Source organism: Mirounga angustirostris, unplaced genomic scaffold (genome assembly GCF_029215605.1).
Source record: "Mirounga angustirostris isolate CCGP_5_RB_7025 unplaced genomic scaffold, mMirAng1.0.hap1 SCAF_5, whole genome shotgun sequence".
NCBI classification, from domain to species: Eukaryota; Metazoa; Chordata; class Mammalia; order Carnivora; family Phocidae; genus Mirounga; species Mirounga angustirostris.
Genome location: NW_026991713.1, coordinates 149,140,904 through 149,154,851, shown reverse-complemented (window position 1 = coordinate 149,154,851; position 13,948 = coordinate 149,140,904). Strand labels below are relative to the sequence as shown.

Sequence of the window (13,948 nt, the reverse complement as noted above, 5' to 3'; positions counted from 1 at the left end):
CACACATTATGAATGTACTAAATGCCACTGAATTGCTCACTTTAAGATGGTTGTTTTACTAATTGTTAATTCTAAAATTGAGCAATTATTCATGGTTTTAATAGCATTAAAAACATAAATGGTTTTGTTATGTTAATTTCACTTCAATAAAAAAAATGTTTTTATGGGAAGGGCTGCCACAAGCAAATAATGGCCCAGAACACATTCCAAGCCAAAGGGACAGGTACGGTAGGATTCGCCCTTGGGGGGGTTGGGGGGGTGGACAAAAGGACTCCAGATAGCCCCCCGACCCCATGCTCACATCTCCTCCATATTTCTTTTTTTTTTTTTCTTTTTAAAGATTTTATTTATTTATCTGAGACAGAGAGAATGAGAGAGAGAGAGCACATGAGAGGGGTGAGGGTCAGAGGGAGAAGCAGACTCCCTGCCGAGCAGGGAGCCGGATGCAGGACTCGATCCAGAGACTCCAGGATCATGACCTGAGCCGAAGGCAGTCGCTTAACCAACTGAGCCACCCAGGGGCTCCTCCTCCATATTTCTGATTACACTGAGGGAGTGGGATGCTAAGAGGTCTGATCATGGGGCTACTAACAGGAAACAACAGGCACACTCAAATAAGGGGAGTTCAGGGAGGTGTAATTATGAGGGGCCCTATGAAGGGTGGGTATAGATAAGTGATTCTCAACCAGAGTGATTTCGCCCCCACCATGGACATTTGGCAACGTATGCAGATATTTCTGGCACAACTCAGGAGGGTGCCTCGAGGGGATGAGGCCAGGGATGCTGCTACCCCTCCTCCAGGGCACCAGATGGGCACCCACAGCAGAGAATTACCTGGCCCAAATGTCAGCAGTGCTGCAATGAGGAAATTCTGCCCTAAAGTACATGTGATTGTCCCATTTCAGAGGTGATGAAACTGAGGCTCTCAGAGGCTAAATAACTTGAACCTCAACTGGTGCTCCGAATCCGGTCTCCTCTCGTCTGCTCGAGCACACACTCGGGTAACTGTCCCCCAGTCAGTTGTTTCTTCTCGTCTATGCAATTCTTACAGCATACGAGGATGTCGTAATATCTCCCCCAAGTTTACTGAAAGCCATGCCTTCGCCCACATGCCCTTCCAGCTGCAACCCCACTCCTCGGCTGCCCTGGCCAGCTTGTCCTTCACAGAAGCCGCCAGGCTCTCCCGGAGAGCCACCCCTGCCTAGACTGCCGGCCGTTCTGGTGCCCTTCTGCCCTCAGCACCTTCACCCTGCACTGACTGATAATCTACACAGCGGCCATAACATCTGGGAGCACAGGTGGCAGCAAATGACTTACTGATATTACATAACAAAGACATGATACACTCAATGATATTCTGTGATTTGTTCCTTCCATGCACCCTGCAAAACTGCAGTTAACCCTGCGTTTCTATCAAGTCCGAAGCTCCCAGTGGGTTGTCTCAGATGATCTATATTTCTGGTTTTCACCGAATTAAACCTCCACCTTTAGCATGCCCTAGGACAGGGGTGAGCAAACGTTTTCTGTAAAGAGCCAGATAGTAAATATTTTAGGCCTTGCAGGTCATATGGTCCCAACTAATCAACTCTGGTCTTATATCTCAAAAGCAGCCATAGACGATACATTAATGAATGAGCATAGCTGTTTACCAAAATGGGCCTTGGGCTGGTTTTACCCTACGGGCCACAGTTTGCCAACCACTGCCCTAGCAGAATTAATCTGAGGGGGGTTTTACAAATTAAAACAACAGTGTCTGTGTTTGCAGACTTTATGGCCATCCAGTAAGCAGTAAGATGGTTACATGTTAGGGGTTCCCCAGAAGACTGTAGACCAGACCCATACCTCCACTGTGTGCCCATCTTCCCTCACCCTATAACCAAGAGCCCACACTGGAGCCTTGCAAGGGACAGATACACTATCAGCTTGTGCTCACTGCTAGAATTCATGCTCAGTCACATCTGCAGGCATAGGACGCTCAGCGCTCTCAGCCCAGTGGTGAGTTTAGTGCTGGTGCTTTGTTCTGTAACTTCCATCATCCCCCAAAACCCACCACCATTCCAAAGCAGAATCAAGAGGAGTGGGCAGAAAGGGCGGCCTCACATAGGCCAGAGACGTGCACAAGACCAAGATCAGACCTTCCCCCGCCCCCCCATCCCCACCCCGACGCCTCCAGGGTCAGGCGGAGAACGGAAAAGCGGGGTGAGGTAGGGACTGAGGGGGCCAAGGCGGGTGTCTCTGTAGAAATGGCAGCTGCTATTGGGCTCCAGCGGGTCACGCCTCACAGCAACTCCAGCGAGCGGTTGCCCCATCTTCTGGTTTTTCAAGAGAAGCCAGAAACTCAGACTTTCATGTCAACTAGTTGGCACCTAATTATACTTTTTAGAGCACCTTTTCAGCCAACTCTGTGTGAACCAAGTACGACACACCTTGGGGCCAGATCTGCTAACAATTTTCTGTTCTGAGACACACACTGAACCTTCATATCCACCTGTAAGATGACTGTGCGGACAGCACCATCGTAACAGTTAAAGGAACTGAGGTTTGGAGAAACCGATCACTAGCCCCAGGAACTGCACCCCAACACTTTACCCCAATGCCCAGGCCTGCCAATCTCCACAAGGCCAGGCCAACCTCAGGCAGCTCAACTTGCAGACAGTGACCCCTCTGCAAAGGGCCACTGAGGACAACCAACCTCCCGGTGGCTGGCTCAACTGTCCCTTTCTGTGAGAAACCTTCCTGCCCCAGGCACAATAAACTGTTCTCTATAGGGTGCTCCCGTGACCCTCCAGCCACATCACAGCCCTAGTATAATCCCTATAGAAGGGATTATGAGGAGTCATAAACCTGCTCCTTGTGCCTATCCTAGACTGTGAGTCTTCTCCAGGGTGGACCACATTAATCCCCACACCCCCAACTCACAGAAGGAGCCCAACAATTGTCGAATCAAGGCTCTGGGGTTAGGTTCTGTGGCTCCCCAAGTGGCTGCTTTAAACGGAGAGGACCAGAAGGAGCCAGGACACAGCAACAGCCTCGTGCGTGTGTGTCATGAGCCAAGAGAAGCAGCAGGGTTGTCCGCTCAGCGTTTGCACACGAACAGATAAAACAGCCTTCATTCTTCCCCAAAGTCAAGGCGCTAGTTCCCTGTACTGTGGGGCAAAGTGGCACAGCTGGGCCAGGACAAAAGGGAAGACTGTCCACCACCACACAATGGAAAGAGGCAGGCTCTGCTTCAAGGCAGACAGATGGCCTCAGGCCATCCAAGTGGACTTGTGAGGTCCAAGGTCAAAGACTAAGTCAACAGCATATTCATCAACGGGTGAAGAATTGACTCTGGATCAGGGCTCGGCAAACATTTTCTGTCGAGAACAAATGGTAAATATTTTAGGCTTTACAAGCCATAAGGTCTCTTGTCACAGCCACTCAATTCTGCCATTGTAGAGTGAAAGTAGCCATAAATAATAGTCAATGAATGGATGTGCCTGTGTTCCAATAAAACTTTATTCACAAAACAGGGGGCTAGCACAGTTTCCCAATCTCTGCTTAGAAAAATACTAAAATGGCACTGTGCAAGCATTTTGAAGGAGAAGTGTATCTTCCCTCGTGGTTGGAGAAATGCAAATTATAAACCTTCTAAATTAGCTGCCACATGTTAGCATTATATAACTACTCAATTCACCAAGAAACATTTAATGCTGGTAAAGCTATGGGGGAACACGCACACACCGCCGCTAACATATTGGTGCGGTGGGTTCTGAAAGGCAACAAGGCAGTGCATACAAAAAGCTACCAAAATATCAAAACACCTTTCTGACACCTTGGAAACTAGGCTAGAGGGGACGAAGGGGGGAAATGAGGAAAGGAATAAGCGACAATTTCACCAGTTCCTCCATCCTCCAGGTACTGAGTAAGGCACTGTATGTTCATCACTTGCTTTCATTTCCATTTTCTGATGAGGGAATTGAGTCAGAGAAGTTCAATAACGTGCTCAGGCTCTTCCACGGGGAGTTAAATCCAGGGCTGTCTGAATCCCAACTTTTTTCCACTACACCCCAATGACTGCTGGAAACATGGCATCATGGGCACATAGACTTTTCCGGTAGTGTTCTGGAACGGGGGTCGGCAAACTAACCAAATCCAGCTGCTGCCTATTCCTCTAAATAAAGTTTTATTGGCACACAGCCACATCCTTTCATTTATTGATTGACTGGGCTGCCTTATGCTACAACAACAAGGACGAGTGGTTGGGACGGAGACCAGATGGCCCATGAAGCAGAAATTATTTACTATCTGCATCTCTACAGAAAACGTTTGCCAGTTCCATCCTAGAACATTGTAAATGGAATTTACTTTCTTTTCCTACAATGGTATATCCATTTAGTGGAACGTTATGCAGCCTTTTTAAATAATTGTGACAGGAAGGCACATAGATAAATGCTATAATGTAAATGGAAACACTAATTCAGATGTAGACTCAAGGCAATTATGTAAAATGCATATGCGCTGAGCAAAGACAGAAGTGGAATACCTAAAAATCTAAATATTTAATGTTCTAGGGAGGTGTATTTATAGGGCTATCCCATGTTTTCACAATAATCTTTAATGTCATTTTGGGTTTTTTGCTTTTTATTTTTTTAAAGATGGGGGAGGAAAGAGCAGATCCCAAAATATGCAGCTCAGGCAAGGAAAAATAAAATGCGGTGGGCAAGGTTCCCTCCAAGCAGGAAGACTGGGAGCACGGGCCCAGCAGGGTGGGGCAGCAAGGACAGAGGAGGCTCCACCACCAGGCCTCTGGAGGGCTCTAGGACTGGCACGCAGAAGTCAGGGCCTGGGAAAGAGTCCTCACTTCCCCTGAAGGCTTCAAACTGCTACATCCCACACCCAAAACTGATGTTCCACAGCCTTTCTCACCTCAGTGAGAGGCAGTGTTTACCCTTTTCAGCTGCTCAGTAGCAAAACCCAGGGGTCACCCTCCCCTCCCTCAGGTCTCTGTTCAATCTCACCTTCCCTGCGAGGCCTTCCCTGACGGCTCCATTCAGAATTACAACAGCTCTCCCCCTTCAGTTCATCCTCTATCCAGACAACAAGTCAGTCAGATGCCACCCTTGGGCTCTGGACTGGGCCTGCCATCCAGACCTGACCAACCAAAGCCACAGTGATGGGTTCCAGGATGACCACACAGCCTGCCAGACTGCTGTGAGTCAGCCTCAGGACTTTTGCCGGAGCAACTGAGAAAGAGGCCCACCCTTGGCTCAGGTGTTGCTACATTGTAGGATGAGACCCAAGAGCTGCTGGAGCCATCTTGCCTCCATGGAGAAGATGCTATTGGAGGATGAAGCCAACAGAGGAAAGCAGAGTTTCAAACTGGACAGAAAGGTAGTCCTGATGACTAAGCACCTGAATGCAACTGAGCCTGAAGACAGCCCTATCCCTAGACATTTCCATTACAAGACGCTTTAAACTCCAATTTTTCTGAAATCAGCTTCTACTCTGCCAAATGCAACTGAAAAGTCCTGGCTAACACACCCATTACGCCAACAAAATATTTTTTGGTGCATTCATTCAAAGTACTTCAACAGACACCAACAGTACAGCCCTCTGCGAAGTGACAGAAGAAGCACTAAACTGTCATTCAGTAAATGCTGAATGTTGAACCCTGAATTTCTGGCCAGGCTCTGCTGCCACTTGAGTCCTCACTCTTACTAGCAGCATTTTAACCTACTACAAACACTTTGAAAGCCAGAGCAATCAAGAACTATCAATACTTTCGTTTTATGGCTATTTCAGGGAAATCATCCTAAAGACATATCAATGTAAAGGAAGGAAAACTACCTTAAACAAAAATGTCACTGCATCATTCCTTATAATAGGAACCAAAAAAGGGGGGGAGGGGAAAGGGAGGAAAATAAGCTAAGTTTCCATAAGTAGAATCAAATAGTTTAAAAATTATACTACATGCAAAATGATGGATGAATGATGGATTATGAAGTCTGTAAAAGTGATCAATATGAAGACCACGTACCAATGTGGCAAAATTTTATCCTAAAATGCTAAGGGTAAAAGCAAAATGCAAGTTTATATGGTAATGGTAAAATTACTTCAGCACATACCAATGTTTCTCAACCTTTTGTTCATTACCTTCCCCCTTAGGATCCTTTTCAGACATTTTCTTGATCATCCCCTCCATGAAATTTTAATATCACAAGTATATTGTGTATCTATTTACATACTGCGCACATACCTGTGCTTTACACACAACATTAAAATTTCTTTCTCCCTCGAGAACGAATTTTCGCTCCCACTGAGAATGCATGGCCTATGTATAGACAAAATGGTGGCAGGATGGAAGGGGCTTTATCTGGAATTATCTGGAATTTATGGACGTCCATAAAATCTTGGATTTTGGTTTCATATTTTAAGAGCTCTAAGAACTTGACTTCTTATTGGTCACAACAAGAAAGCAGGAGAGGTGATGTCAGTGAGATTTAGTCCATTGCCACTTACCAGCATAGGACGTGGTTAAATATTTGCTGATGGTATAACACTTACTTCTTACAATCTGCCACAATAAATCAACCCGGTGCCTTCATTGGAGGGGGAAAAAGTTGACATCATCACTTTTTCTGCTTTGAATGAAAACCACAAACATTCTTTTTTCCATTCATTCGCTTCAGCTGATTCTTTATCCCAAACACAAGCTACTGCTGGAAAGGACCCAGTCAATGCCAAAGAGAAAACCATGACCCTCAACATTCCAGAAAAATAAGATAAAGCTGCTTAAAATGTACACAAACATCAGGCATGAAACAGCAGTAAATTACCCACCAAGCCCCAAACCCTGGTCTATCAGGCCGCTAGAGCTTGAGGGTTCCACAAATTATCTGACCTCTCTGGGTCAAGTTTTCCCCACCCTTGAAACTGGGTTTTTAAAGATTCTTGACAGACTCATTACTGATGGAAATGAGCGTCAAGGACCTTCAAATCTAAAGTCTTAGGAAAGACAGTGCTTGAGAATCATAATGACTTTCCGGTCCTTCAAGTTCTACTTTCTAAGTAAGAACAAAAGCATTATCTGAAATTCATAATTCCTTTGCTTATAGAGGCTGGAAATCAAGTATTCCTACCTACTGGATTCTTTAAAGAGAAACAAATAAATCATGACTGCTATCACGCTAAGACAACCACCCACTTGTAGCAAGTATCCTTCCTCCAGACCATTTGTTTACTTCTACACACATATACAAATCCACAAACATTGTTTCATATGCATGTTTTAATGTGCATCAAGGTATATATTTTAGTTTAATTCTGCACTCTGCTTCTTTTTAGAGAAGGTTAATGTTGAGATATAGCCACAGTGATGTGCATAAATCCATTTTATTCCTTTTAACGTCTTTGAGGTTTTCCAACACATGACCATACCACATATATGCATCATCCCCCCTGTTAATGGTCATCCTAGTTGTTTCTGGCCTCAGGATACTCATTTATCTTGTGTATGCATTACCTAGGCATTCCACTTCCTGGTTACTTGCACTTAATGCGCTTGGCCTTTAAACTGTCTGACCTCTGACTCAAACATTTTCAGCTACAAAATACAGCAGACTCTAACTGCCAATTTATAGGAAATACAAGAGAATGAGAAACGTGTCAAACCACACCAAAAGAATGCAGTCAGCAAAATCCCACAAAGAAACAATCTATCCCATAACAACCAGGGTGAACTGTTTCCTTCAACAAAAATTGTGAGGGGTAAAAAGAGAGAGATAAAAGAGGAACCTATTAGTTTAAAAATATATATTTTGTGCTTCAAAGGATACAATCAAGAAAGAGAAAAAAAAAAACACAAAATGGGAGAAAATTTTTGTAAGTAATATATCTAAGGGGCTCGTATCCAGAAATTATATAGAATTCTTACAGCTCAACAATAAAAACCCAATTTAAAAATGGACAAAGGATCTGAACAAACATTTCTCCAAAGAAGATATACACAAAGAGCCAATAAGCACATGAAAAGATGCTGACCGGGTCATTGATCATTAGGGAAATGCAAATCAAAACCACAAAAAGATACCACCTCACACCCACTAGAATGGCTATAATCAAAAAGACTGTTGACAAGGATGTGAAGAAACCAGAACCTTCATACTGCATACAGTGCTGGTGGGAATGGAAAACGGTGTGGCCACTTTGGCAAAATCTGACAGTTCAAATGGAGCCAGCAATTTTTTTTAAATAGATTTTTTTATTTATTCATTCGAGACACAGAGATACAGAGAGAGAGAGAGAGAGAGCATGAGCAGGGGGAGAAGCAGAGGGAGGGGGAGAAACAGATTCCCCACAGAGCAGGGAGCGCGATGCGGGGCTCGATCCCAGGACCCTGGGATCATGACCTGAGCCGAAGGCAGACGCTTAACCATCTGAGCCACCCAGGCGCCCCGGAGCCAGCAATTCTACTCTCAGATATTGACCCAGGAGAAATGAAAGCACATGCCCACACAAAAACTTGTAGGTGAATGTTCACAGCAGCATTATTCAGAGGAGCCAAAAAGTGGAAACAAGTCAAATGTCCATCAATTGATGAATGGTTAAACAAAATGTAGAATATCCATACAATGAAACAGTATTCAAACACAAAATGGAATGAAGTATAGCTACTTGCTACAATATGATAAAGCTTAGAAGAACACTACATGTTGTATGACTTGATCTATATGAAATATGCCGAATAGGTAAAAACCCAAGATAGAGTAGATTAGTGGCTGTCTGGGGCTAAGGGGAGTGAGAATGCGGAACCACTTCTAACAGGTACACGGGTTTCTTTTTGGACAAACGAAAATGTTCTAAAACTGATTATAGTGATGTGGGCACAACTCTGTGAATATATTAAACACTAACAGAATAACAATTAAACTAAAAATAAAGAGAGGACTAAAAGACTTAAAAAAAAAACAATTTGCATTGTTTCAACCTTATTTAGATCCTGAGTCTAAAAAACACTATAAAATTATAAGGCAATTATGGAAATTTGAGCATTTAATATCTGATATTTATGAATTATTGCTCAGTTCTTCTAAGTATGATGATGAAATTGAGCTATGTTTTTAAAAAAGGAGTCCCTATCTTTTAGAGATATACCTTAAAATATTTACAGATGAAAGGATACAGTGTCTGGGATTTGCTTCAAAATAAACTGGGGACAGAGGTAAGAAAGATAGCTATACAGGGGATGGTCATGAGATGGTAAATGCTCACTACACTATTCTCTCCACTTTGGAGACATTTGAAATTTTCTATTGAAAAAAAGGACAGAGGAAAGAGAGGAAATACTTCCATGCAACATTATTTATTGTATGCTGATCATCAATCCCAAGGGTGGGAAGACCCTGTTTAAACTGTATTCTCAAGACACATGAAGGCGGTAATTGGAGGAAGAGGTTCAAAAGGTAGAAACTTCCAAGTTATAAGATAAATAAGCACTACAGATGTCATGTACAACATGATGACTAACGCTGCTGTACAACACACAGGAGTTAAGAGAGTAAATCCTAAGAGGTCTCATCACAAGGAAAAAAAAAATTATTCTTTTCTTCTTTTTCTTTTTATTGTATCCATAGAGGATGGATATTAGCTGAGCCTTTTGTGGTAATCATTTCACAACAAAGGTCAATCATGCTGTTAACCTTAAACTTATATAGTGATGTATGTTAATTATTTCTCAATAAAACTTGGGGAAAGAAAAAATTGAAAATACCTTGGACTTCACTTCTGTCCTCAGCAACCACTTTTTCTGCCTCAATTACAATCTTTCCAAAAGAAGGCTTTCATCTTGAATGCTTTTTCCTAAAAAAGCCTTCTGTTGGGTTTCCTTTTGTAATGATTTTTTAAATTAAATTTTAAAACTTTGTTATCTTTGATATTAAGTTGGTTCTTGAAGGACACATTGACCAATTTCCCTTGGCTTGTCAATTTCACTTGTCCCTGTGGTCAAGGCAGGAGAATGGTCCAGAACCCTGAGCTTGAGGCAGACTCTCCTTGGTCATATTAAAAGCAAGAGGTTTTCCGTAAGAGACTCTTAACTATAGGAAATAAACTGAGGATTGCTGGAGCGGGGAGGTGGGTGGAAGGATAGAGTAACTGGGTAATGGGCATTAAGGAGGGCACTTCATGGAATGAGCACTGGGTGTGATACGCAATCACTAAACTCTACCTCTGAAATTAAGAATACACTATATGTTAATTAATTGAATTTAAATAAAATAAAAAATAATTTAAAAAAATAAAAGCAAGAGATTTTCAAGGCATACTTAACCCCAGCCCTTGTCCCAGAGCTGGGTCAGAAAACAACCCCACTTGAACCCCAGCTGAGTCCTTATGGAAACAACAACTGGTCTAAGTTCCTATGTACATACCATTTAAGAAGCACAGCATCTAAATAAAGTTATTTAGTCACGCAATAAGCCTAGGTGACAGGTACTATTATTTACCCCCATTTTGCTGGGACTTCAGAATGGTCGTAAATCACACAGCTTTATAGAGCAGAGTCAGAATTTGAACTCAGGCTGTCTGGCTCCAGGGCCTGCACTTAAACCAGGCTGTACTACCTCCTGGGTGGAAACCAGCTCATCACCTCTTTGTTGCAGTATCACTAATGTTCAAGGACCAGAAATTTAATGAGGCCAAAAATCATTTGCTCTGACAACAGAAGCTGGACGGACTATCTCCCAGGAAACCCCCTTCCCAGCTCCCTCATTAGAACCAACAATTTCACAAATCTTGCTCTTGAACAGCAAAACAAAAGGCGCATGACTTGTTTAAAAAAAAAAAAAAAATGACCCACGGAGATAACTCAAGAGTTAAACATTAAGAGACACCCAGCCCCTCACCTTGCCCTCCCCCCTCCTCCTCAACCTCCAGAAATGCCTGGGTGAAAGGCTAAGGCCAAGGGAGCTGGATGCAGGGACTCCTCGGAGGCAACTCCACAGTAAAAGGAAAACAGGCAGTGTGAGGGTAGGCGGGTCCTCCTAAGTAAATCCAGATCCCAGTCAGGGCGGACTGCGAGGCTTCCCGGAGTCCCTCTGCACACACAACACCCAGGAATGACTTAGCACCAAAACACCAGTAGATCGCTTCAGAGAAGGGCTGAGCATATACGTCCAAGTCTTGGGACTAAACTTCAGAAACACCGAGCACAAGCTGTCCACACCCACCTCCCTCCCACTCCCGGCCTCCCCACCAAAAGCCACACCCCTCCCTGCGGGCGGGAGAGGGGGATGGTGGGCTGGGAAGGGCAACGCGACGGTCCCCAGATGGGTTCAGTACTGAACAAGAAGGGAAGGGGTGCAGGACAGGGCGAGGGAGACCTCAAATGAGCTAGGAAAAGAACTGAAAGGCGCGGGAGTATGAAAAAAAAGGACCAAAATGTAAGAAGCAAGGACCAGAGAGGGACACTGCGAGCGTAACTGGGAACAACTGGGAACTGGAACAGCAAAGCACCGGGGGACAGGGCACGAGGGAATGGGAGGGGCGGGGAAGACAAAGGCTGGAGAACTCACAGTCCCTTGGGGACCGAGAGCCACGGGGGGCACAGGGTTCAGGGGTCAGCCAACTAAGACTGTCCAGAGACGACACCATGACCGTGTGGAGACTGGAGCGACTGCACACTGGGGGCCTGGGAAATGGGAATGACTGCGGAGCAGGGGGGCCTGGAACTGAAACTGGGACTGGGGGGGGGTCCCGGAGTGAGGAGGTCTGAGAACTGGGGGGAGGGACCGGTGACTGGGCAAGGGGGTCGAAGGGCTGGGAGAGGCTGGGGGTCTGGGGACAGGTGTCCAGGAGCGGGTTGTAAGCGATGGACAGGAGGCAGGGGACTGGCAGTGCCTGGACTTGGGACGCCAGAGAAGTGCAGGTGACCGGGGGCCAGCTCCCGCGCGGACCGGGGTCTGCGAGAGACCGGACGGGGGTCTGCGAGCGAGCGGGACGGGGCACTCGGGGGCCGGAGTGTGCAGCTGGAGCGGCGGGAGCCGGGGCAGCCGGGCCGGGTGACAGCGGCGAAGCCACCACTCACCGCTCATGGTGCCGCTCCGGGGCCGGTGCCTGCGCCGCGCCGCCGCCACTGCCGCCACTGCCGCCGCCGGGCTCCAGACAGGCCGGGAGACAGCGCCCCGCCCCGCCCGCCCGCCCCGCCCCGGAAGTGGAGCGCCGCCGCCGCGGACCTGCCCCCCGACCCGGAAGGTAAACTCGGGCGCCGGCACGCCAGCGCGCCGGCGCAGCGAGGCGGTGGGGTCCTGGCGGGTTAGAGACCCTGGCGGGGAAGCACCGAAATGCGAGGGTCGCCCGGCGTTCTTGGCTGCGGCGGGACCGAGCTGGACGTTTCTGTGCCGTCTTGGGCCCACAGCTCTGTCGGGATGCAGGGAACAGGCCCGGAGAAATGAGCCAAGACCGTTCCAGAGAGCAGTAGCAGCTGAGAAGGGAAATAAAAAAGGGTAATTGGCCAAAACCTGCCCGGAGATGGGCAGTTCCGGAGGGCACCCCTAAGGAAACGATCTTTGACTTGAGACCTGGACCAAGGCTGGGAGACGGGCCCGGGAAGATGCGCAGGAAGGGTGTTCCAGAAGGAACAGCGAGTGCAAAGGCTCTGCCTCGGGGCTTGACTGGAGCCGAGGGTGGGTGAGAGAGAGGAGGTAGGAGAGCAGGATGGAGGGTATAAGGGAATGGGAAGCCATTGCAAGAATTTACGCGGAGGAGTGACACGATCTGAATTAGGTCTTAAGACGATTACTCTTCCTGGGTTCAGAATGAATTGTAGTAGGGCAGGGTGGAGAAAGGGTACCTGCTTAGGGAGCCATTGCAGTCAGCTGCCCAGCAAGAAATATGTCTGGGGCTAGGGTGGTGGCGTTGGAGATGAAGGTGGATGGATGATGTGCCAACACGTGTTCATAATACGAAGCTCAGATTGCTGTCCCGTTTTATACGTGGGGGAAAGGGGACCCAGAAAGGTTTAAAAGGGCATTTTGCCTGGGGCGCCTGGGTGGCTCAGTTGGTTGGGCGACTGCCTTCAGCTCGGGTCATGATCCTGGGGTCCCGGGATCGAGTCCTGCATCGGGCTCCCTGCTCGGCGGGGAGTCTGCTTCTCCCTCTGACCCTCCCCCCTCTCGTGCTCTCTCTCACATTCTCTCTCTCAAATGAATAAATAAAATCTTTTTAAAAAAAAAGGTATTTTGCCTGAAACCCGGAGTAAAAAAAAAAAAATACATTTTACATCACAACCCAGTACACACATGCATACATTTAAGGAGATGTTTAATAAAACAATTCCATGGGTAATGTAGTCTCTTCAATTTGTCTTTCTTTTTTTTATTTTATGCTGAATGAGACAGTTGATTGATCCACTAATAAATCTTGATCCACAGTTGAAAACACTGGATTGAGGAACAGGCCCCACAGGGAAATGGAGCCAGAATTCCAGCCCAGTCCTGTGTGACCCACAGCTCCATGGTCTTCCTACTACACTGCCTCTCAACACAAAACCTCTGGCCCCCAGGAATTTATCTTTTGGATTCAGCAGAAGTCAAGAGCTCTTTGGAGAAGGCTGTAGGGCAGCGTTATTTATGACAGTGAAAGAGTGGAAAGCACCAAATAATAGCTAAGCAAATCATGGCCCATTTCACAAGGAATCTCTTGCAGTAGTTGAAAATGCTAATTATAAAGATGGAAACATGGGGAAAGGCCAATGACAATGAGTTAACTAAAAAAAAGTCCCATGCAAAATGGTCTGTATGCCATGATTACGAGCGTGTCAAAGTATGACCATGTGTAGGGACTGAGAGAATGGAGAGATGAAAATACTTGTGTGTTTGGTTGGTGGGGCTGTCTTTACCGTTTTCCAAAATTATACTCTATAGTTGTTGTGAATTTGTAATTTCGAAGAGTCTATGTGCCTAAATCCACC

General features: G+C 46.1%; 1 protein-coding gene across 2 annotated transcripts in view; it reads right to left on the bottom strand.

The window, feature by feature from the left end:
• Nucleotides 1–12,166, bottom strand: part of SNX29 (sorting nexin 29) — a 517,029-nt gene extending 504,863 nt beyond the window's left edge. For both annotated transcript variants that reach the window (XM_045874993.3, XM_045874995.3), the window contains exon 1: nucleotides 12,065–12,166. In XM_045874993.3, coding sequence (XP_045730949.2) covers nucleotides 12,065–12,071 — 7 coding nt within the window. In that variant the 5' untranslated portion in view covers nucleotides 12,072–12,166. The remainder of the gene's footprint in view (nucleotides 1–12,064) is intronic.
• Nucleotides 12,167–13,948: the final 1,782 nt, after the last annotated feature.